The sequence below is a fragment of the Parus major genome, chromosome 2, assembly GCF_001522545.3.
Source record: "Parus major isolate Abel chromosome 2, Parus_major1.1, whole genome shotgun sequence".
Classification (NCBI taxonomy): domain Eukaryota; kingdom Metazoa; phylum Chordata; class Aves; order Passeriformes; family Paridae; genus Parus; species Parus major.
Genome location: NC_031769.1, coordinates 31571697 through 31597623, shown reverse-complemented (window position 1 = coordinate 31597623; position 25927 = coordinate 31571697). Strand labels below are relative to the sequence as shown.

The window sequence follows — 25927 nt, the reverse complement described above, 5'->3', positions numbered from 1 at the left end:
TAATTAAAAGTGTGGCTTTTCATTTCTTTTTACTCCAGATTTGCAGACTACTTTGCTATTCTTGAGATTCATACTGTAAGCCCACAGTTCTGTTCATCACTTGGTTTATTTTCATTTCTTTCCCACTTTTCCCCTCTGTTGTGGTTCTTTTTGCTTTGGCTTTAAATATACACCTAAACAGTGCTGAATTTGGTGGTTACTCCTGTGTGTCCCTCTGTTGCTAGTGCACCTCTATCCCCCAAATGCACCTTTTTTTGGCCTGCTAAGATCTCTTGCAGTTTCCAGGTTTCTGGAAACAGGATAATGGCAACATCTGGAAAAAAGCATCAAGAAACCAATGTCATTGTGTAAAAGTGTAGAAACCGTGCATCTGGAAGGACCACTGTCTGAACTCTCTTGCTTCTGCTCACGCTCAGTCCTCTGAAGTGGCTCTCATTCCATGCAGTCTAGATGTGTGACAAGCCAACATGCAGAGAGAAGGGATAAACTCAGATTTGGAGGCTGAACTCCAACAGGTTTTGTGAAGGTTGGGGGTGGTACCAATACATGCCCTGAGGCAGATACTAAGGGCTTCTAAAGAAAATGTATGAATGAGGGGAGCTATCTCACCTGCGTGTACTTAGATGTGTTGGTGTTTGGAAAAGAGCAGGTGGTTCTGTGGGCTTCAGGTGATTCAGACCCTCAAATTATTTGGAGTTCTTGTTGTTCTCTGAGGAAAGAAAACAAGGGAAAAGTATGAGTCTATTCCTTTAATGGATGTATTAGTTTCCTTTTTGAAGACTTTTAAGTCTTGCTTGTGTATGAATTAATTTTCTGTAACTTTTGAGTTTTACTGTCCTTTAATTTTTTCCTGCAATAGTAGAACAGTTTTGCAGACACTGACTAAATAGGTTATTGGGACATGCAGAATTAGAAAGAGAAAAAAAGTCTGGCTATATTTTGAAGGATAAATTGATACAATTTGAAAGGCTAAAGGTAACCAAGGGGGGAGATCTAGGAGATCTCATGAGGGATTTAAAAACTGAAATGAAATCTGTAACTAAAAGAGGCTTTGGTCTTAGGTCTTAGAAGAAAAATTAATGAAGAACTTCCAGGGAGACTCTATGTCCATTTACCTATGAGCTATTTGTTACAAAGTTCCTTATTTTGACAAAAGCATTTGGGCAACCCAAGTCCCTTTACCTTGTTCTCAGTGCGTGTCCTATTTTTGGGAGCAGGGATTAGTGGACATTGAGGATATCCCTTTCAGGCAACTGGAAATCCTTTCTGAAAAAGCTTCAGGCATCAGGGTGTAAAGAAGTGTATCCTGCTGTACTGCTTATTTTTGTGCAGTGCAAATTTTGCCTTCTGCTCAGGGCTGGCTCTTCCCTGTCTCCCGTTTGACTGAGCAAAGGCACCCTCCTCAGCAGTTTCAGCAACACCATCACAAGGGACCTCTTGGCATCCAAACACCTGAAGTCTGTGCTTCCAAGCCATACAGTGAGCCTTGGGACATCCCTGTGCTGGGTCTGAGGGTGGGTTTGAAGTCCTTGTTGTAATATCTTTGTATGGACCTCTTCTTCACCTTGTGGGGATGGGCTTGCCTGGGGCTCTCCCTTGGGTCTGAAGATTTGAGGTGGATGAGTTTGGGCATTTGCAGCAGGGTTTCCATATGGAGCTGATACTTCATATGTACAACCTTCTAGTGACAAGGTGTGGCTGTGACCTTGTGTAGGACTTGCTCCCAAAGAAACTGAAGTGTCATCTTAATTATTGAAACAATTATCAGCTACGTTCCTGGTGCTGTTTTTTTACCATGGGTATGAAGAGGAAAAACATGCATAGTAAACAGAACTAGAATTTTGTTACAGTGCCAGAGCTTAGCAACAGGTGTGAATGCTCATGTGTACAGCTGGAGCAAAGTGTTCCAAAGACATTCTGTACTCAGGAGCTTGGGACTGAGTAGTTAAATAGGTTTAACTGTGTTAATGTGTGTGGTGCTTCATCCTATCCCTCTTCATGCAAACCTTTAAGACATTTGACAGGAGCATTAACATTATTCTCCAGCTGCTTCAGGTACACTCTGGTATCACAAGCTTAGGAAACAGTGATGTTATCAAACACCAGTTTGCATTTAGCTCCTCAGACTGGGTCACATTGAGGAGAAGTATTTCCATGTGATTCAGAGACCTTACTCCATGATGGTTCATACTGATGTACAAGACCAAAGCCTCATCTAATTTAATCTAACAAGATGCAGATTGTGCCTCACTAATAATCTGGGTGCTGCTTTACTCTCTGTCCTGGCAGTGGAGCCTGCACAGGAAGGCACAAGTTGTCCTTGGTACATGTCTGGTGACAGATACAAACATGCATGTGGGTTACATGGCCATTGCATGGCTAACAGTGTCTGAGCACCACAACCAGTGCAGACTAACCATCCATTTTTTGGGTGTTTTTACCTATTGCTAGCAACAATTCTTGATATTGCAATTGTGTAATTTATTTGCAAGTCCAAGTTCTGTTTGCCTGTTCAAAGCACTCATTTTGTGCAGTTGCTGGAAAGGGATGCAATGGAATTGCATATTGTGCTTCAGTTCTTGAATTTTCCTCTCTCTTCTTGCAAAAATCCAAAATCTGTTTGTTTTTTCTCTGGGCTCCTAAAAGACAAACAAATCAGAACATGTGAGAATCATTGAAATATTTTATGGTTTGAGGAAAAAGTAGGACTTAAATGTCTCAGTAGAAAGTATTAAGAGCTAAAAATTCTTTTTACTGTCATGGGCATGATTATGCTCTTATGATCCTGGTGATTTGATCACAATAATGGTCTGGTTTTTTTGACTTATCTGTGCCCTTGTGTGACCATATTAAGGACCAGTAGCCTTTCTGTGCCTATTTGTACCCAGTGTCTTGTCCAGCTGCTTTTGGGCCTGGAAAAAGCACCACTTTCTATTCATCCTTAAATCTTTCTCCTTAGCTGTGCACTTAAACGCTTGTGTGTGTTGCAGCTCTGACAACTGCAAAGAGCTTTGTTAGTCTGCCCACTGTCACTTGTAACAAATGTCATGACCTGAGCACCTGCACAAAGTGCTGGGATTCCTATGATGAGGAGAGTAAGGTTCTGCAAAAGGAAATATCACCCATGCTTATGTTTTCCAGAAGATATGTTGCCACAAAAAAAAAATTTTTACAAGTATCCCAGCCAAACTGCTTCAGATGTAGTGTTGCTCTGCTCAAAGCTGTTTTGATGGAGTTGTTGCTTCTGTCTTCTGAACTGTGGGAAGAATATGCACATACTTGTCTCTCAAGAATAGAAGTTTGTTCTCATGCAACACTGAAGGTTTTAAAGCTCCAAACAATCAAGAAATCCTAATCTTAAAGTCCAACTCTGTACAGTCATGCAATTAATACACCTAGCCCATCTACTGGGGTTAAGTGGGTTGCACCCTTCCTTTTATAATTGGAACTTTGCATGTTTAATTTTACATCCAACTGCATTTCTTTTGCAGCCTCTGGGTCTGAAATTTGGCATCCCAAGGGCATGGGGGAAGAAGGGCTAACCTGTGGAGACCTCATCCTGCCCTTGAATGTTCTGAAACAGGGTAGTAGAATTAATTCTGAATCATGGCAGGTAAACTCAAACATGAAGCAAGGTGAGAAGTACACAGCTTTTTACCATAAGAGGAGTTCACACCAGCTGCTTTCCTTCATCTGTAAAGTTATGGAAGAGATACATGAACTTCTGCCCTGTGAAACTTAGCTAAGGTGAAGAGATGCTCCTCTGCTTGTAGTGGGACTGCTTTTTCTGCTGGCCTTTTCGGACACCCCTTGTAGCTTCTTGAAGGTCTGCCTTCAAAAGAGCACTCTTTCTAACCTTTTCTTTAGCCTTACAGTAAATTTTCAGGTTACATGATATGCATACGGGCTTCTAGGAAGACAGAGGGAGAAAAAAGGAAAATTAAAAAAACCCAAACAAAACCAACAAAAAAACCCCCCAAACCAAAACAACAGAAACAAAGAAAAGGTCATTTCATACAGTAAACAAAACCAAGAAATCAAACCACCTTTTTCTGATTACAAAAAAAGCCTTGTACAGTTCGGCTGATAGGTTGCTTTCCTTTTTTCTTTTTTGCCACCTCTTGAAGCTTTTTGTTGCAGGTGAGGAACATGCCAATGGAAAACTTTCTCCTTAGAAGATGTTGTGATCAAGAGAAAGATTCCTTCTTTATTCTCCAGTCATTTTCTTAACAATAGTAAAGAAGACATCTTCTATATTGCATAGAAGTAAGAGAAGAAATAACTGTATTGTGCTTTTGGCAGGAAAGAAAAGTAATTTAAAATGAAAAATTGCTTCATTGAGGGCCTTCATTTGATGCCCTGAGCATAGATGAGAAAGACAAGGAAGAGGAAAAACTGTCCTATGCTTCCAGGTACTTTGACTCTTACTTGGTAAAGTTTGGCTCCTTTGGATGTCTGGGTCTGATAGGATTAGCTCGTGCTACTGTTAACGTCTGATCTACCCAGAGGTAGTAATGTCTGTACATCCATAATGTGTGTAGTTGCAAGTGGCTTTGCTCAGCTTTTTGCCCAGCTTGTTAAGCAGTAGATGATTTTTGAGAAGCTGTCCTGCAGCCAAAAGAGGATGTGGTTTTGGAGGGTGAAGAAGGATTTGCCAGTTCTTCTACAAAATTATTTTATATTGGTGAAATTAGAACCACATACATGCAGCACACACAATCTTGGAGGGCACTACATGACAACAACATTGTCTGAAAAAATCTACCAGCTAATTAGACTTCTTTTGAAGATTGTAACCTCACTGCCTTGAAATACACCTTTACTGATGCTTAATTTCTTACATTCATTAGTGATGCATTTTTTGACAACTGAAAAATTGTCTTCATGGTGTGTAACATTGTGGGATTGTTTTGCCCTGTGGAGAAAATGGTTGGTCTTCCCACTGTGTTGAAAGTCTCCTGCTTCTGCCATGCTGTGTTGGCAGGGACACATGTCCAGAGCAGTCAAACCTATTCTGCCTCTGGACATGGACCAACCCCTCAGTTAGGGAAGAAAAAATTCAACTGGCACCATATGATGTACTAAGATCTGGCTAGTCAGTAGTAGTTTTTTGAGGTGTTGATGCCTCCAGTTACTCTTAATAGCTTCTTTTACAGTTCTAAGGTTGTCATAATGCAAATAGCATCACTTGTTAACTAGTAATCCATGCTTTTTAAAATAAAAATGGTTTCTTCTTCACTGCAGGTTTGAGTACTTGTAGAGATATTTGTACTTTCTTGGAACAAGAGAATTTATTTTGGTTCCCTGCTTTTAGATTCTTATGGGAAGATTTAATTGGAGTTCCCTTGACCATCTCAGACTCTCAAGCTCTTCTGAATGTTAAACTAAACAGGAATTGTAATTCCTTAAGGTGCCAAATACTTTGTTACTGGAGTGTACTGAGTTCTTTCAGGCCAGAAACAAAAGTAGGTCAAGTATTCATTCTGTTGTATCTGGCTCTATCTCTGGTTTGTTTGTTAGTTAAACATGGTGGAAAAATAAGTGATCTTTGTGTTTACACAACCTGTTTTTCTGGCAGCTGTCACGAAATCTGAGAACAGCGCCTTTATAAACCAGATCTGATGAGTACCTGCATCTTCCAAAGCCTTGTGAATTCATGGGCAACTTCTATGTTTTTTTGAGTACCAACGTGGCTGCTGTGTCAGGGCTGTGATTTTTGAAGTGCAAGTGTTTCTATACATATACTTTTTGGTGGTCATACACTGTAGCAACACTGAATACCTATGCTTGCTGCTTGTGAATGACCAGCAAAATTCCTGCTTACATAGTTTCACAATCTGTTCCTTATGTTGATTTCTGATTCTGGCTGTCTGTTCTGAATAAAAGGTGGCAGATTGCTTTTTTTGGCATTGTGGCCAGTCAGATTTTGCAAAAACAAAAAGTTCATGCCATGTTCAGAAATATGTCAAGCCAGTTCCTGCTTGTGAAATGCCTTATAACCAGCCTGCCAGAAAATGTTCCTTCTCTGCTTCTGTGATTTCTACTCCCTTGTTAACAGCAAGGCTCTCATGTTGGAAAAACTTCTGAAATTAGGTGGATTAGTGACTTCTAATAGTCTAAGAAGATTCCCAGTTAGAAGATGATTGTGATGAAAAGTACTAAATTTGAGAGCCAAGAAGTGGAACGAGTAGTACTAAGTGAAATGATTTTAGTGGCCTCTCACTTCAGGTACTGACCATTGTTTAAGGACCTTTGAGTTTTAGGTATTGAAATGCCTTAGCTCCCAAAACGGAAACGTAGTCGGGGTGGGTCATTCTTAGATTTTCAACCAAGAGGAGAGGACCAGCTCAGCTAGATGGATGTAACCACAGATAATTTTTTGGGGCTGATTGTGGGGAAAGGAGGTAGAGCTGCAGGGGCTTGCCATGGGCTGTGTGTCCCAGAAGGGGTCATGCCCTTTGTTCATACAGAGACACGATTGTTTTTCACATAATGCAGCAGTAACACTAAAGGGAATCATCGTGGATTTATCTGGGGTTCATGGGAAGGAGAAACCCTGGCTTGGATGGTGGCTGTACAGTTCATGCATAGCAATATTAGAAACTTAGCATGCAGATCAAAGTTAAAAATACACATTGCTTCTTTTAAATTGTTTTGCTACTTCTTGACTGACTGAATTCAGCAATGCAGAATTCGTCTGAGTGTAGTCTTGGATTTTCAGGCAGTGAATATGGCAGAAAACTTTCTCAGCATGAATGTAAATCTGTTTGAAGTAAACCTAAAAAGCTTGGAGGGTGCAGGGGGTTCAGTCTGCAGTTTGTTGATGTGCACTGGCAGTGCCACTTCAGCTCAGCGATGGTACAAGATGGTGACACAAAGTCATCCGCAAGGATGTTGTGAAACTGTGGATCATGTTAGACCTATCTACTAGAACTTTGTTTTCCTTAATGAACCCCTTGCTTCCAATGAAGGCTTAAACTTTTAGCATTAGTATTGCAAAATGAATACACTAGGATTTCTCTCACATCATTCAAGCTTACTTATCAATGCATTGAATCCAACTAGAATGTCATAAAGGATAATTGGCTTAATGTTAATTTCCCCTTGCTGCAAGTTTTTATTACTAAATAAATAAGAGCATTTAATATAGCTGTGGGCCAGGATAATTCTTCACAGTACATTGCAAAAACGTGGTTTAAATTTTGGCTTTGGATCTGGTACAGGGTTTGAATAATATGATACCTCACTTCCTGACAAACTCAGGGTATTCTGAAGACCGAATGAGTTGTCTGCAAATCTGCCTTGTCTTGGTAATCGTAGCTGTTGGGAAGGGAGGAGAATGACAAAAAAAGGAACTTTTTAATGCAGTCACTTATTGTCTGTATTCATTTACTTTTGCAAAGTGGATTTGTTTATTACATAAAAAAAACCAAACCAAAACCAGTATCGCACTAGGCTAGATTGTATCTCCATGCAGTCTTAAAACAGGTCTTAATTATTTCCTTCACAACTAAAAAACCTGATGCTGACTCAAAGTGAATTAACATGACTTTGTAACTTAAAATAAATGTCTCATGCTAAGGTAATTAATTTGTAACATGAAACATAACAGGCTTAGAAACCAGGAAAGATCTGATTCTTCTCCCATTCATGTCTGGCTTAAAAGCCTATTTACTTCAGTGGGTGCAATATTTTTAAAGATTTACAGCCTTATCCCAAACGTTGCCAAGGATTTGCCAACCACATGCATTTGATGGAGCAAGGGGTCTATGGAGACACTTATGCACGAGACTGGAAAAAATTTTGTACTGTTGGCAGGCTTGCAGAAAAAGACTGAAATTTAATGCTCAAGTTAACTTGAGGGACATAAATAACCACAAAAATGCCACAAGGAAGATTACACCATGCACTCATGATGACTGAGGGAGCTGTGGACTGACCTAGCAGCAGTATCAGCCAAAATCAAGAGAGGAGGGGTCATCTTGGGGAAGAACTGAGGAGGAAAACCTCTGTTGGCTTTTCTGTGTATTGTTTGCTGTTCTGTGTTGTTCTTTTTGTTTTTCAAATGCCATTCTTCAAATAGGATGTCCATTCCTGCAGCTGGTAGTGCCTTGGCACCTGCTTTTTTACCTACCACCCTCTGCCTGGAGGTTCATAGCTTTCTTTTTCTGAGTGTTCATTCTTGCCTGGCTGTGCTGTGGCTGTTACCCAAGTGCAAGATGAGGAGCAATGCTTTTCCTTCTGATAATCTATTAGGTAAGGAAAAGCTCCTCCTGTGTGGCTTTCTGGTTTGTAGAACTGATGCATCAGAAGTTGGCAGAGAAAAGTTGTAGCAACCTTATCCTAAGGGCAGATGGTCTCTACAAATCTTTCTAACCCTGAAAGCAAGAGCTGCAGAAAGAAGAGTGAATCTGCAAATTTTCTTGGCTGGGAGTCCTCAGCTTCTAGCTCTGGTGTGGAGCAGTAGCCCTTGTGCTGAAGGACTTGTTGTAATATCCCAAGGAGGGGAAGAACTTCACTCCTGCTGAGGCTCTGGAAACCAGGAAATGATGGTTGTGCTAAGCCAGTTTCCGAAGAATTAATGTGGTAGGATTGGCAGCAGAAGGGAAAATCTCCTGTAGGGAGACCTGCAGGGTCTGGCTGGAGTGAAGGGAATAATCCTGCAGTGCAGGGGTTCCAGGTGAGCCCAGTGTAATGGGGAAGCAGCCATAGGTTACAGGATTTACCAACGGATGAGTTTGTCTTGGATGGATGAGGTGGGAATATAAAAGAGAAATATTATAAGAAGAAAATAAATAGTTGCTATGGACTGTTAGGCTAGGGAGACATGGCTGGGGCTCAGGGAACTGTGGGAGGTATGGAAGGAAGTATACCCAAGCTGCTCCAGGAAAGAGTTGTGTTAGTTTAAAAAGTCAGAGCTAATAGTGCGCTGCAGCAGTTGCTTAGTCTCACCCAGTGGGGTAGATTAATTCGCAGCTCTGTGTTAGACCACCATTTTCCATCATCATTTAAATGAGCAAGTAGGAAATCTGATTTAAGTTGACTTACCAAGTTTTACATGTGTACTTTAGTTACCTTTCTGAAAGCATTAGAGTGGTCTTTACCTTTGCTTACAGTGAATATATCTTTCTATTTATACAAGCGTGCAGTTTGCTTGGGTGCCATTTGCTTTGGGGTAATGTATTTTTTCTATTTTCTGTTAAAAAATGATGAATGGAGCTTTTCTTATTTGCTTGATTAATTTAAACTTCTGATTTTCATCAGGCAACATTTGGATGGAAATTGGAATCCAATTAGTGAACAAAACCAGCATTTAAAATTGTTTTCATTAGTTCAATGTGCTGGATATAGACAAAAATTCCTTATCAACCCTGTTTTGTGACTAAAGCAGACTAATTTTTTCAGAAACAAAGCAAGTATTTTCAGCTGTTTATGAACTGAATTAATTGTTTCCTGTCACCATGCTTTTGAAGAACCTTATATCTTATATCTAATAAATCTTGGTTTTTGGAGCTCTTTTCTTAAAGCACAAAATCCCTGAAAAAAAACACAGAACCCCAAAACAACCTAGATTCTTCACTGAAACTAATATCTCAGTGGTATATGTGTGCTATAGCTACACAAGACAAACTTGTCTTATTCAGGTGAACTAGCCACAGGCCCATACCTACAAATATTGCTGGGGTAGAAGAGGTGGTCTGTTCATCACAGATACTGGAGATGGATACTTGCAAATTAGGGTGGAGGTATGGACTGTAAATCTTGGTGAACCTAGGCTGCTGCTTTAAAAGATTTTTTTCTGCATTCCTGTCAGTTCCCAGGGCTGGGCTGACTTGGAATAAAATATTTTCTTATGTGAGGAAAAAAAAATAAACTGAATGGGGAAGAGGAGAAAATTGTCCAGGAGACCTTACTCTTGTCAAAAAATATCTACACATACATATTTTGGCTTTTAAATTGTAAGTATATATTTAAGCAAACTTAAAGGGAGGGAGTGAACGTTGAAGCTCAGATTTCACAGAGTGGGAAATCAGTTCCCTAAATTTAGTGCTTCTAACATATGTTTAAGATCTAGGAATCTATTTCTGATTTAACTCATGTTAGGAGTTCCTGGAAAGCTCTATGACTTCTGTGGCATGGCATGGGTAAGATTAAATTATAGCAGATTTTCTTCCATCCTGAGACCCCCAGAAGCATCTGCAAGATTGATGGGTGGTGTAGTCATTGCATTATGTTTTGATGTGTTTCTTTTGCAGGCTAGGTTTCCAGTAAATACAAAAGGACTTAAAAATTATTGTGGGTAAGGAGATGGACAGATAGTAGTTTGAACATGGTGTTGTGATACTCTCAAACGCCTTAGTTAGACTTGATTTCTGCCAGAACTAAAAAAGAAAGAGCAGTATGGTTTTTGATTGGTGAAAAATTAGTGTGCATAACATAATTTCTCTAAATTTTGTGTGATGTTATACTGGAGATTAATTTGGTTATATGTGTGTATATATATATATACATGCATATATATATATATGTATAGCCAATGTGCTACTCCAGACAAGTATTTTAAAAATTCCAGTGTATGAACAGTTGAATATTGATGGATTGTCCACTATTCCTTAATAAACATGTATCACTATTGCACCAAAATGCAAGTTTAGTATTAAAGAACTTCTGTCACTCACATAAGAAATGTTTTTTAAAATGTCCTTTAGAAAAAAAGAAGTTGAAATGTATCAGAAAGTCAAAACTATGAGGAGGGATAGGAAGAAGGTGCTACAGGGAGCTGATTGTGGAGTTAGAAAGGCACATGTACATCTGTCTTCTGTTGCCTTTGCTGCCCATGTTTAAGGGTGAGGCAGCAAAAAGGCATTTCAGTGGTCAATTGAATCCAGCCAAGAAAGTGGCTTGAAATCAAGCTTTGGGAAGGAGAGGGGAAAACTGCTCAGCGGGCAGATGGGCAACAGAGGGAAGGCAGGAAATATATGCAAACAAAAATAATGAAGTTTGACTTGTTTCTGCGGTACAGAAATGTGTCTGGAGGTGGGTTTAGGTAGAAGCTGGGTAAATTCTTGAAAACCAAGTCAAGCTGCACATTTGATTTGCAGCAGTGTTGTAGTAATTAGCTGGAAGAGGCTGGCTGGAGAAGCATGTGAAAGGGAAAACTTCAGCAGTGGATTTTTGCAGGAGCTGGAGCACATGTGGACAATTGAATGTAGAGGTCAAGAAGAGGAACAAGCAAGGGGTGGATAAGATGTCAGGGTTGGAATGAGGGGTTGCCTCTACACCCAGTGCAATGGGTCCTTGCAACAAAACTGGAACTTCATGAATTTGTAACCATTTAGAAATAATTTTTTGAAGTGCTAAGATCAAGTGAGTACCTACAGTAGCATTTCCAAATTACCGGAAATCTTGCTGTATTCACAGTGAACATGTAAAAGGACTTACTATGACAACACTCAGGATGTTTGTAATAATAGGAGGAGAATATGAGTAATCTTCTGGAAAGTGGTTTAACATATACTGAAGTGACTGGTATCTTTCATTACAAATACATAGTTTTAGGGCGTAGTTTTGAGATCATTTTAAACTGATTTATAGGCAGATTAAAATGGGTGCTCCCACCTTTCCCCATTCCCTAGCTGTTACTTACTTCCTCGATCACAGACTGCCACCTGTGTGTTGTGCTGGTTATTTGGGTCAGGGACTTAAAAATCAGCTGGATCTGCAAACCTGCTGGCCTCAAAGCATACAAGGCAGGGGGGGAAGGCTGAGTGTGGAGGTCTGCATCCATGTGGGCTTAAACCAGCATGAAATGCCTGTGAATCCTAATGCCTTGTATGTGTGAAAACATACACACAGGGTAAACTATGCAACTGTTGCAACCACCTAAAGTGTTTCTGTTCCCAATATCCTATTTTGGGGTTTCTTCACCTGGTGCATGGAGCTGTGCCTGGAATTCATATCCCCTGAGGTTACAGTTGACTTGTGTTTACCAAAAATGAAGTGGTAAAACTTGGAAACAAGCATTTTGTTCTTATTTGTTTATGGTTAATGCAGTGGGACTTCACCTTGAAAGTCTTAACCTTGAAAGAAGTTACTGAAATTTAAAATAAGGGGGATGTTGGTTTTAGGATTGTATCTGCTTTTTGCTTTGTGTTGCATATAGCGGTGTGGGGCTTTTTCTGAAAATATCCTAGAAAAAGCTGTTTTGGTGAGCTTCTGTATGTGTCTGTATCCCTATTAAAATATACAGCTGAGCAAAGCTAAACGAGGCTTGATTGGTCCCATGTGCTCTGCTTGCTGGTGCTCAGTGCTGGTCTGCATGGTGGGCACTGAGAAAGCAAGGATGAGGATGTTTGTGTTGTCTCAAAAGACCTCTGCGTGAAAAGGGCTTGTTGGCTTGTCTTATGAAGGATGAGCAAAACAAATTTTGAAAATACCCAAGAGGGGTACACAGAGGAAGAAAAACTTTAGAAGGAGAGGAGTGTAGTGTGCTAATTACTTCCTTGTTTAAAAAAAGGCTTTTTAGAGGTAACCCTGATGGAGGTGGATGGATCAATGGCCCAGTAGTGTAGTGTGTATTCAATGGTGCTCCATTCACCCGAGTCAGGCTCTTCTGAGGCTGGTAACATAGCTGTGACTTACCCTGGCATGTGCAACCCTGCAGTCTGACCATTGCTACGCTGCTCGTAGGGAGGATCTCCAGGATTGTGTCATGCTCCCCAGCTGGGGTGTCTGCTTGAAAGCAATAGCAAGATGCAGTGACGCCTGATATCCAGTGGGTGCAATGCTGGGGTCCTCTCACTTTTAAGAAACACGGTGTTTAATTTACCAGCCTGCCGGAGGACAGCTGCCAGGGCTCCAACTGTTGCATAATGTTACACAGGAGGAATCACTGGCAGATTTCAAGCTGGCTATCATTCCAGATCACTCCCACACAAAGGAAATCGTAGCGTGTATGTAACTCTGAGGCTTTTTGTACTGCTTTCAGCACAATCTAAATTTAAAAATATAACTAGGAAACTAGGAAGAGTTTGCCTGCTCAGGCTGTAGTAGCCTCTCTTTGCTTGTAGTAGCCTCACTTGCAGTGTCTTGCATGTGGAAGAGAATCCAGACAGCGACAGGTAAGAATGAAAGCCTCACAAAGAAGCAACACCTCAATTGTTTTTTAAAGCTCTAAGCATTAAGATTGTGAGTATTTTATACAATATGAAAGAATCCTCTTTTGGCTCAAACTGGTATTCTTGTTCTGTGGATTTTGTGATTCCCAAAAAATGCCAGACCCTTAACACTCAGACATCACAGGGGGAAATAAGATTTCCCTCTCATTTCCATGCATGCCTGTTCTGTACCCATTTTCCTGTCAGTCTGATTCATAATGTTCAAAAACATTCACTGCATTTTTCCTTCTTCCCCACAGCAACAGCCCGAGTCTGAAACTGTTCATCTGTTCATCCCAGCCTTGGCAGTTGGAGCTATTATTGGCAAGCAGGGACAGCACATCAAACAACTTTCTCGTTTTGCAGGCGCATCTATTAAGGTATTATTACACCAACTATAACTTTCTGCCTATTCTACGTGACACTTTCAGCAAGTTTGCACAAGCCGTGCTTTCATGAACATCCTCCCCCACTCCATGCTTAGAATGTGATGTGATAAATGGTACATTTGTTTATAAATCATCTTTTAATCTTCCTTGAGACAAGATAATTAGAAGCATGTTTTCAAACCTCTCCTGAGGTGTGAAATATAAGCTGCAAAGAAAACTACTTTGGTGGTCTTAGAAACAGACTTGTGCCTTAATGATGCAGTGCTTAAAGGCTTTCTCCTTACTTTAAGTAAAGTGAAAATTGGTGGGGTAAATTCCCCTTCTAAACACAGCAGCACAGTTGAAGTTTCTTACTCTTGTGGCTGCCCTTGCTCTGTTCCAAATGGATTGGTCTGGGCTGTCAAGCTCAAATGGATCCATGCTGAATTGTTCATGCTGCAGCTTCACCCACGTGCTGCTCGAAGCTCCTAGGGCCAGTCAGTTCTTAAACAGCACATTTACCTTGTTATCAGGTTTAATATCCAGCTGTTTGTGTATTGGCCACCTCGGTGTAGCTAAGAACAAGATGGCTTGCAGAGGCTGACCTCTAGCAGAAGCTTGAGTTTTAGTCAATTTGGTGAAATCTTTCTTGGCTGTGTACAGGGGTTAGTACCAATTGCAGTTGTAGGAAGGCCTTGGCTTTTGATCACTTTTTTTGGGTCATTGTAACCACAATTATCTTCTCTAGATGCTTGAACATTTTTTTCTTACAAATAATATTTTCTGCCATTTTGTGCTGTATAATGCTTTGGCCTATTTTTTTTTAAAAAAAGAGAAGTTTAAAGAGCAGTGCATTTAAAGTACAGTGTGCAGCTTTAGTATGCTGTTAGATGGTCATTTTACTGCACAGATAAAACAAATGCCTTCTTCTCAGCCCAAAATTTTTGTTTTGGAGGAGTGATGTGTTTAGTGAGTGCTCTGGTAGGGATCTGCCAAAAGTCTGGGGCGCACGGCAGGAGCTGGCTATGCTGAGTTGAGCTTGGTGAAGCTGAGCTTGGCTTGGAAGGTGTTCATCTAAGTATGCAGAGCAAAATAATTGGGGAACCCTGATGAATGAGTCTTGTTTGTGGTTTGCCTAGTCCTGATCTGTTTACTGGCCAGTCAACCAATGACGCGCTCCCCAGTTCCATCTTTTTTTGAGCAGAATGTTAAATAGTTATACTATCCAGATAATTTATATTAATTGAGCATTAATAACCATATTTTTAGGGGGAAAATGAAGCAGAAAAAAGTGAGAGGTGTCAATATTTCTTTACCAAATCTGTCTTGCATGGGGCTCTGATGTGTCACATGTGTTTCCTCTTTCCCTCTCCATTCCTGCAGCTTTTATCTAAAGTTTAAGCAGTGTATGGAAGGTACTGCTAGTTGGAGAGAGAAATGTGAAACAACTTGGACCTCCAAGAACCCGTCCAAACTAGTTCTTCAGTTGGTCCTTGGATGAGAATTTAGTGGAAAGGGAGTTTCCAGTGTTTCTCATCAATCTGGCTAACAGTGGCCTCAGGCTTCCTCTACTGGCTGGCACCCCTCTACCCTGTGCATTTAACATTTCTGTATTAATTCAAATCCAGATAAAAGTTTTCTCAAGCTCTGATCTTTTGTTCCTTCAGCAGGAAAAAAATTAAGACACTTTTTGTGAAAATAAGATAAAATCTTAACAAAAGTATACAGATACAGGGTACACTTGGAAAATTGGGAAGCTGCATGTGTACCTATCTATTAACATAATGCAACTTCACCTGTAATATGGCAGAACAACATGGAGCATCAGGCTTCCTTTGAAGTGAAAGTATTAAATATAGCAACTGGTAAATTACTCAGAATTTCTGAACTTCCCTTATGTTGACCACCTGCCCTCTGTCATAACTTTGGAGCAAAATAATAAATTGTGAATCAAGGAATCTGTGCTTTTAGCTGAGAGTTAGAGGAAGTGCTGCCTGAGTAACTCCTAACCTGCCAAACTGCAGTAACCATTGTGGAGGAAGTAAGTCTGTGCATAATGCTTGTTTTGAGTTGTGCTGTAGCTTGTTACAGCTGGAAGCATTTTAGATCCTCCAGCATCTTCTCTGTGCTCATGCTGAGCTTTGTAGATCTGGTGAAGCTCATCACCCATGACGTAAGACTAAACTGCAGATACACTGGGGCTCTGCATGAGGCTACAGTGCTCAGGTTGTCACCTCAGAGGTGCACGTGGCTTTTGCTGAGCTCAGGTTGTGTCCTGGTGTTGGGGGTCACTGCTTAGCTATGCAGGCTCAGTGTGGGACTCCAGCAGAACTCAATTATTCAGCAAAAGAGTCAGGCAGAGATCTGAGTTGTCTGTTGCCTACCCTGTGCTACACTGCTCAGACCTGTTGGGAACAATTGTCATCTCCTTGGTTATAAATGCCTTCCACAGCAGCCCTTCCTGATGAAGGCTGAACCTTATGGGGTTTGGGTGTATAAAGTAATCATTTTGTGGCTTGGTGTATATAGAAGACTGGTTGTTTTCTGGTTAGGGATGTAAAGTTGTTTAATCTCAGAAGTTAAATTCACCACTTGTATATTATTTGTATGTTTATAACTACTATTTCCAAGGGTAGACAGACAAAATTAATACAGAATTCTCTTGGGTTACCCCTTCAGACATTGACTCGTTAGTTGGTATATGTTTCTTTTGCAGCCCTCAGCCATGTTTTATCCCAGCTTCTGAGAACAGAATATTCCAGGAGAAAATCAAAGCAAGATTTGTCCCAGAACATTTAGACACACATAAGATGTAATGAAGGCTTGATGGAAAATATTTCTCCTAAAATTTTAATGAAGGTGCTGGTGGCTGCTAAGAAAACTAGAGGTGTTTGAGAGACAAAACTCTCTACTTTACACAGATGACAATTGTCAGGCTGAACTCTCTTCAGTCAGCTGCCTCTAAATATACCCTGAAATTTTGCCCCTCTAAAACACTGTCCAAAGAATGGATGGATTTAGTCTGTGCTTGGTCTTACCACAACATCGTGTCATGTAAATATACTGCTGAAAAATTAATGTGAATTTTTAGATATATCCAATTGGAATTCCTAAATAATGAAAAATAGATATGCAAACCAGATAACTAGTATGTAATGCCTTCTCCATCTTAGGGTACAATATGAATAATGTTATAAACTTTCCTTAACAAAATTCTTTAGTGAAAATGATGCCTGGTGACTGGTAATTTGTCTGAAATAAACTACAGCTGTTAAATATGAATAACATCCCTATGCCAACAGCTGAGATGAAATTCTGTAGTGTTTAATATATTGCTCATTCAACAGCAGCTATGTAATACTAGATGCAACAATGGAAATGTCAGTTGTGATAAACAAAAGATTCATTCGGAATGTCAGAGGCTAGTTTGAATTATTCAATGCCACTGGAGTCTGAGAACAACACCCACAGAAATCTTACTGTTGTGGTGACATGAACTGCTAAAAACCCTACAGGCATCTCTGTCTCAGCTCTGGTGGAGCTTAATTTTTATTTGGGTCACACATTGTCCGGTACAGAGTAATGTTTTGGATCTGATTAGTTACAACAGTAAAGTGATCTTCTGTTCTCAGGGGAATGGATGCAAGCTTTTGCTAATGAGCAAAACTTGTTAGAAAGACTATTCAAGCTAGCGGGTAGGGATGAGAGTCTGTTTATTAACCAGATTTGTCTTTTTGAAGGCTACATGTCTTACATCACTCATAGCCACATGAAAACGCCATGTGGGATTCTGCCATGTGTGGATGAGTAGCTGTGTCTTTAATTTTCAGAAGTAAATTTGCTCATGGTGGTTTAGCTAGTTTCTCCATATTTCATTACAGCTAATTAATGCACTTTAAAGAGAACAAACCCACCATGACTGAAGTGTGATGCTGCTGCTGCTGTAACGAATAATTTTTCACTCCTGAACAGAATGTGAGACTGAAATGGGGAGGAGGTGGTTTTAAACTATTCCTTCAAAAGACAGCTACCAATAGCTATGTTTATCCATTCCAGATTGCCCCTGCTGAAGGACCAGATGCTAAGCTGAGAATGGTTATCATCACTGGACCTCCAGAAGCTCAGTTCAAGGTACAACATACGAAAACTTGTCAGTATGTAGTGGCCTTTGGATCCTAAGGGACAATATTGAAAACAAAACTCTGTTCCAAGCACGCTTTATTCAGAATTTTAGTAAACACTTGGGTTTTGCTTTCCTTTTGCTGAAAGGTGTCACACAGGAATATGAGTAATACAGCACTATTAGAGGCCACATTCTGGTTACCTGTAAACTCATGGGTGTTTCATGTAAGTAGGAATCAAGTCCAGCATAAAAATATGGCCATATTATGTTCCTAAATGTCTCTTCTATCTACAAGTATCCTTGAGTTGAGTCTTTTAATCTGTCTTGGTACGTGCAACAGTTTTGCATGCTTAATTGAAATTGCAAAGTTGACAAGATGAAATTGAGTCTTCCCAGGTTGCTGTTTTTTGCCAAATGAAAAACGCTTTTTGGGTAGCTCTACAGATAAATGCAAGATTTATAATTGTATTTCCACTACAACTACAAGGAGATACTCAACCTGATTATCCTACCTGTGCTCAAATTAAGCTCCAGAGTGGCCTTCTGCCTTAAATGTCAAGGGATAAATGTCTGGTTACCCCAAAAGGAGTTGACTGTGCTAGGAGTGATGCAGGCAGCTCAGTGCAGCAGCCTGGCATCATCACAGATGTGGCCTGGAGCATTTGGAAAGTCACTTGAGAGTTCACATCCTAGCATCGTTTTCCTGCCTGTTCTTATTTTTGACTTTGTATTTTTGCTTCAGGGCACCTTGCAAGAAGGAGGTGTGCAAACTTTAGGGATATTGGTTTCATTAATGCCTTTAGGATTTTTGGAAAATTACCAGGGCAGGAGTTTTGCAGCCGTAATAGCAAACTTAGATGCATTTGGGATTGTTGCTCAGTTACCATATGCATTTGAGATGCCACTGAAGTCAAAGAATGACTTGGGAATTCAGTGTCCTTGATATTTTCTGTGTGCATGTGGGCTTGGCCACATGGGACGTTTCATGTATTGGGTACTCTTATGGTCTGGGGTCAGCACAAGCTCAGATGCTGGCTATTCTTTCTTTTCATCAGATATCAGTGGACTTACCCTCAAAGAGTAGCATGCCAAAGAAAATTTGGGCATCCCTTATGTTGACTTTTCATGTAGGCCAAGGCTTGTCCTCAGGTTTCCTCCCAAGATAAACTGTGAGTCCCACAGAGTTCTTCTGGCAGCTCTTCTCTCCAACCTGACTCATGCAAGGAGGAAAGTGTCCTTTTTCTGCACCCCATACAAAGGTTAAAACCACATCAATCAGTTGCTACTTTACACTTGAGCTCTGCTTGCAAAGGTAAATCAGTGTAATAGCACAGTCAATGCTCCTGGACTATCTATGTTGGTTTATGAAGGGATTATCCCTTGAGGCTTTATTCAGCTCCAGACCTTGTAGCCTTTTAGCTGCTCTTTGAGCAATGCCCTCTTGACTGGGATGGGCAGAGGCAGAACTCAGTCCTTCCTTTTATCACTGCTGTTAACCTGAAGCTGGTTTATGGCCAGGTCCACACCTCATTAGTGCTCTCCTTAAACTCTGATTAAGAAGGGTCTCCTCTCTTGGGACAGTGGTTGTTGGGGCCGCAAGAATGCAAACTGGTGCTCCACAACTTGAAGAGGGAATAGCTGCTGCTCAGATGAGTAATGAGCTCTTGGAGAGGCAGTGTTATCCCAGAGCCTGTGACTTCGGTATCCTTTCCTTAATCCACTGTGCTCTGCTGTCTGTGATTCGTGTCCCTGTAGCTGCAGTGGCTGTATCCCTTTTTCCTCAGCTGCTGCAGCCTGAGGATGTTGCAGTGTACAGGGCTAGTTGTTAGCAAGGCACTGGGAAGGGAACATGCCACTGTTCAGAGCCTCTGCTGCAGTGCTCCCTAGAGTTCAGGCATCTCTGTGACACCGCTATTCATCCATGGCTGTTGCCTTGGATCTGGGATATATGAAAGTGGAGTGGAATCTAGTGTAGACTACACCTTTCAGCCACCGTTTTACTGAGGAGGGGCTTGCAGCCCAGTTAGATTGTTCCCTTTCCTAAAGAACTTTTCAAGAACTGAAAGACTGGAGATGTTGGAAGACCATCTACAATCTTTTTTAAAAGAAGTCCGCATCCTGTCTTTCTTTATAATTTGGCAGTAATGTATGTTCTTTTGAAGCATCTAGAAGCCATAGAGTAGAAGATTTGGTTACCATTTCTCACAAATTCACTGTTAAATTGCTGTGAATAAGGAAAAAATGTGTTTAAAAATCAGCAAATTTACAACCATACTCTCAGTGGACACTCTTCTTGTGCTATCTGGCACTTGTGTGTTTCCCAGAAAAAGGAACCGTGTGCTGGTTGGAATAATACTGTTCCCACGGCACTATTTAGATCTGGGCAGTTTGATTCTCTACTTTGGAAATTTGAGCAAGTGCAAATTTATTTATTTTTAAACAATATGTTGTAATGGATTGTGAAAGCAAGCTCTTTGCTCCAATTGGAGTCTTTATCCCATGACTTGTTGGGGGTGTTGTGGCTTTTTTAGTTTAGTGTCCTTAAAAGAATGGGTTTCCAAATCAATTAGTTGCATTTTGTGCTTCTGAGTGTAATAAAAAACTTCTGCCTGACAGTTCCTTCTCTCCACCACTCTACCTCTACAGAGAAGTGATAGCTTATTTTAAAAGCAATATTTCTACCAAAAAACAGAATAATAATGATCTCTGTTAAATTGCTGTGTGGTTCCCTGGTATGTCAAGCAATCTTTAAAGCTGGACACTGGTACTTTCTACTTCGGTACAAAGACTTCTTTTAGAAAAATAGTATATTTATTAAGGAAAACACTTTGTCAGGATTGTGTACTAAGAATTCTTCTTTCTGTGGAATTTCTTGACATTAAGTAGATTCTAGGAAGAACATTCTCTAACTGAAAGCAATTTTTCAGGCTCAAGGGAGAATCTATGGAAAACTTAAAGAAGAAAATTTCTTTGGACCTAAAGAAGAAGTGAAACTTGAGGCTCATATAAAAGTGCCATCCTATGCTGCTGGTAGAGTTATTGGTAAAGGAGGCAAAACAGTAAGTAGCTGAAAAAAAATCCTTAGTGTTGCTCAGTTATTTTTGATATTTAGTGTGTATATATACACAGAAAGCTTAAACTTTTAGCTAAACGAATTCTTTGATGTTACATTAAAGCAGGAGCTATTTTCTTAGCTATACTTGTTACATTTTCCTTTCTTCTACTGCGGAGTTGAAGCCAATCTTAGAATGATTTATTTCATTTCTAAATAAGTGGTAGGAATTTAAGACATGTTCAGACCTCACTGTTATAAAAAAAGTGTACATATCTTTGTTTCAGTTAAATTGATGGCCCTTCTTAGGCTCAGCTTGATGTATAAAATAACATCACTGAGATTTTTCAAACCTCAAAAGGTGCTGGTGCTCTGCTGGTGCTCAGGTATCTTCACATGGTGTTAATTCAGGAGCAAGATGATATTTGCAAAGACATGGTTCAGTCTCGGGTCTCCCTCCTGAGTGCAATAAGGTCCTTAGGTCAAGTGTCAGGAGGCAATGTGGCCTCTTCCATTACTTGCAGTGGTAAGAGGTTTAAGGACAAACATATCTGAGAAGCTGTTCATCTATAACTTTAATTACACAATGATAAGCATTTCTAAAACAAAATTAGTTTTAATGAGACAAAGACCTCTACTTAACATCATGGAAGCCTGATAAGCTGCTGAAAATAATTTGAACAAACAGAACTTCTCAACTGCTCAGTCTGAAGTTCTCCATCTTCTGTAGGTTTTTGAAGTGTATAAATACTCTGGCATTTTTCTTCCCTATATTATATGATTTTTCTGACCTTACACTTTTAAACTCAAGTGTAAATACTGTGGCATCTATTCGCTTTTTTTAAGTCATGTATTTAACACCTTCTGTGTGTTGTATTTGGTCTTTAAAACACTTCTACAAACCCAAAGGACTTGGTGCTAATTTATGTTAAGAGACACAAGACTCATGTTGCAGAGTGCACACTGCTGCATAAAGATGCTTTCTGTTAGTGAGGGGTTTTAAAAAATGTAGCTTCGAGGATGATGTTTCAATGCTCAGGATCTTTGAGGCTTGGTGGTTGTATAATACTCATTAGTTTAAAGTTTTCTGACTTCTACTATCTGTTTATAGGTAAATGAGCTCCAAAACTTGACAAGTGCAGAAGTTGTAGTCCCTCGTGACCAGACACCTGATGAAAATGATCAGGTGGTTGTGAAAATAACTGGTCACTTCTATGCATGCCAGGTAGGAGGACTGCAATGATTTTCTGTATTGCCTTGATGTTTCCATGGTCTTTCTTTTATAGCCGTGTGCAGGAGCCAAGGGATGGAAGACTTTTGCTCAGGGTACAGAAAGCACTGCTTGCCAGGCCTCTCTGGTTGTCTGCTGCAATAAACTTTCCTCATGCCTGTGAGAGAGATTTATAACAATAGTGCACGTTTACGTATGCAAAATACTCTCCTTAAATCCTTCTGTCAATTTATGCAGACTCTGGCACTGCTAAAACTTTCAAAGCAAAAGAAAATTTGTGATTGGGCTGAAATTCAGAAGGAACAGGGACACAAGCCATACCATAGTATCTGGAAAGAATACACCCAGATATGTAATTCATCCACATTGCCCCATTTAATATCATGAAGGATCACAAGATTTCTTTCCTCATTTAACTCAGACTCATTCCTTTTGATGCTTTGCTGCAGGTGACTTGTAGTTCAGAAAGGAGATTGGGGGAGGGGGCCTGGGAAGTCCTGTAAGTCTGACTTTCTGGTTACCCTAGTGTATAAAAAAATTGTACCTTCTTTATTAAAACAGTGGTTCTTATAAGACATTAGTATTTCCAGAGGAGTGAAAATTAAGGCTGTAACTTCAGTAATCCCAACAGTGGTAGTCATCTTCCTATTCTCATGCTTTCTGTATTACAGATGAGAAAACTGACCATGCAAGTAGTTGTAGGTCAAAAACAGAAGAAAAATTAAAATGTAGTTTGTACATCATGAGGATGTACAAGTGTATTTTAATTAACAAGTTATCTTGTCAATACTAGAAATTTAGTCATTCCAGGTTTTCTTAATTCCAGTAGCTTCTCTTGTTGGTTGTAAACAGCAGTCACTGCAGCATGGCATATGATGGGTTGTTTCTTCTTCTTTGTGTCCTTCAGCTTGCTCAGAGAAAAATTCAGGAAATACTGGCTCAGGTAAGAAGGCAGCAGCAACAGCAAAAAACATTGCAAAGCGGACAGCCTCAGCCAAGACGAAAATAAAGGTTTAGGAAATGGCCCATCAGAGACAGATGCCAGACCAAAGACAGACTGTGTGACAGAGAGACAGGTGGTGAGCACCTGTTGAAGTTTTATGCAGAAGATCCACCAAGCCAATCACCTGTTCGAGGACCAGGCAACCGTTGAACGCTGTCTCTGAGAATGTATTCTTTAGGCTCTCTCAAACTTTTGAAACCCAGCTTTAAAATAAGGACCCCTTCACTTCCCTTTTGTTCTATTCTCACAATTTAACATAAACTCGTTAGTCTTTTTTATTGTTCTTATTATTCCCCAACAACTTTAGAACTTGGTTTAATGAAGCTTTCTCTTCTGAGTTCACTGGTTAAAAAAAAAAAAGAAAAGAAAAAACCAACAAAAAAAAAGAAAAGGCATTGCTCTTATAGGTCCAGTTGTAAAAGAAGAAACACATTTGGAGGGTGGGATTGTGGGTGGGCTAGGGTTAGAGCAAGGGTATTGACAAGAGTTTAAGTGTTAGTCCCAATGTTGAAACAAGTGGCATTTTTTAAAAAAGAATTTGGTTGCATTTTTACATAACACTGCCATGAATAACCTAAGGGAAGTGTTGAATGGTGTTGGCCAGGGCATAAAAAGATAAATATGCATTTTACTAAACTACCTCAGGCATTTAGTACCTCAATGAGAAATTGTTCCTTTTTTGCTTTTTTTTTGGTATTTTGTATACTTTATAAAGCTAATAGTTCTTGAGCATTTTATTTTTTTAAAAAAAATTAAAATTTGATCAGCCACCAGCCAGGAGTACTACAGACTTATCGGGGAAAAATATAGTAGAGCACTTCTAGCTGCTGGCTGATGGGAGTAAGGTGGGTAAAAAAAACACAGCCTCAGATTTCCTGAGGGCTTCAACACCATCATTTGTTTAAAAAAAAATTCAATGAATGTTCAAAAGATAGTGAATGATGCCAACATTCTGATAGCAGCAATGCCGTTTAGTTTTCTTTTAAGATGGGATGAAAAAGTTTGTGACGGTACTTTTTTGGGAACAGGACAAGGAAGTGATGGCAAGAGGCTGGGGTTGGGGGAAAAATTTAGAAGGCTGCAAGAGGCTGAATTTTTTTTTTGTGCTACTTGATTGAATGCATGAACCCTTTGTGCCTTTGACCATCACTACCTAATAATGCTACATTTAACCATTTGCAGCCCATTTGGACTTTGCCATTTTGTTCAAAGAGCAAGCTTCATCTTCAGTTTGATAGAACACTTGATCTGCTGGAGCATTTTTGAGGCCAAGAGGGTCTCTGCTGTCTGCAGATCACATCATACTGCTTTCAGTTACCACGATGGGGGAAGGTCAAACAGTGTTTGATCACATTGAAAGATAATGAAAGGCTAAGTTTACATATCCAGCCGCTGTTATGGGCCACACTAAGCCACTTTGAAGGTTTTGAAAATTATTACAAGAAAAAAAACAAACAAAACAACAACCTCTCTAGCCTGGCTTATAATAGATGCAGCAGGATTTATGCACGTTCTGCAACCAACCATTAGAGGAGAACAAAAAAAAAAAATGTCAAAAGGCAGGGATAACAGGAAAGTTACCAAATTTTTTAATTTCCAAATGTAATTTGAATGATGATTGTGGTAATAGTGACACATTCAAGTTTCTACAATAAACTTCAGTCTACCTCAGTTTAAGAAAAAAAAAAAATGTGGCAACACATGGTGCATAAAGACTGCTGTGTGTGTGTGTGCGCGTGCGCGCCTGTGTGTGTGTGGTCGACAGAGCCATGCTATTACCTCTGAACCTTTTTTTGTGATGTTTTTTGTGCATGAGATGATCAGAATCACCATGCTGCACTGATTTGAGGGGCACAGCGAGCAAAAACATTTGTTTCATCATTTTGTTATCTACCTCTTAGGTTCATGTTGAAATAGAGGCATTACTACATAGACTAGATAATTTTCCCAAAGATCATTGTTGTACAGATTAGATAATTTTGAAAATGGTCTGAAGTGTTTTTCCTGCATCTCTTCTTTACTAATTGGTTTAAAAACCACAAACTTATGTTGTAGTTTTAGCAAAGAAAAATGAGTTTCTTTTCCTTTTTTTGACAGTGACCTTCATCTAGCCTTTAGGATAATTTTTTTTTCTTACAATGAATTTAAAATTACTGAAGTATGGAAAGTACATAGCATTTTAATTTTTGTTGAGGCTTAAGTCAGTCGGACGTTCCTTTCTTAACATTTGAGGAGGATTTGACTTCATTATTTTCCATTAAAAATTACTTTACAGATAGGCGCTGCATTTACATCTGCTGATTTAATTACTGTCATCTCTCTTAAATTTCTAGACTTAATATGGTATCTCATGTTTTTCTTTTCAATTGAGACTTGGTAATTTGGAGTATTTGGGAATAGCTAGAAAGTAAATACTGTAAATGATTTCAATATCCAGAAAGTATGGAACATTTTTCATCTGTAATGTGCCCCCCAATGCAGCTCTACTTGCCAGATGCCTCTGAATGGAATAAAGAGTTTAACTCCTATCATCAGATAAAAGTTGTGTGGTGTTTTTTTAAAATAATGAGGCACAGGGACAGACTGTCCCAAGTATTTGCGGTGCTTTGATCAAGCTGGTTTCCTGTCCATAATAACTGAATTAAGGATGAGCAGCAACCTACAGGTATTCCATAACTGCTAGGTCAGCCAGGTTACACTGTTTGCACTTTCCAAAACAAGCAGTGACTTCTGTGGCTTGTAATTCTCCCTCCCATCTAACAATACCATATAGTCTGTAGGACAACCAGTGGTTCATGGTTTGCCTTGCACCATTCACTTAGGCTTGTCTGCCGTGGAAGGAATGTGGACTTGACAGTCCTGACTGAGATCAGAAATGCAGTAATTTTATTTTTGGGTGGTGGGGAGAGGGGAGGCAGTCTTTACTGTGGTGGTCTTGGAGTGATGAAGCTTTGTCATCAGTGTGGCCCTAAAAGCTTGGAGGCAGAACCAGT

General features: G+C 39.8%; 1 protein-coding gene across 1 annotated transcript in view; it reads left to right on the top strand.

Moving 5' to 3' along the window:
• Nucleotides 1-25462, top strand: part of IGF2BP3 (insulin like growth factor 2 mRNA binding protein 3) — a 112546-nt gene extending 87084 nt beyond the window's left edge. The window contains exons 12-16 of the mRNA XM_015618398.3: nucleotides 13418-13537; nucleotides 17582-17656; nucleotides 20576-20707; nucleotides 21812-21925; nucleotides 22839-25462. Coding sequence (XP_015473884.1) covers nucleotides 13418-13537; nucleotides 17582-17656; nucleotides 20576-20707; nucleotides 21812-21925; nucleotides 22839-22940 — 543 coding nt within the window. The 3' untranslated portion in view covers nucleotides 22941-25462. The remainder of the gene's footprint in view (nucleotides 1-13417; nucleotides 13538-17581; nucleotides 17657-20575; nucleotides 20708-21811; nucleotides 21926-22838) is intronic.
• Nucleotides 25463-25927: the final 465 nt, after the last annotated feature.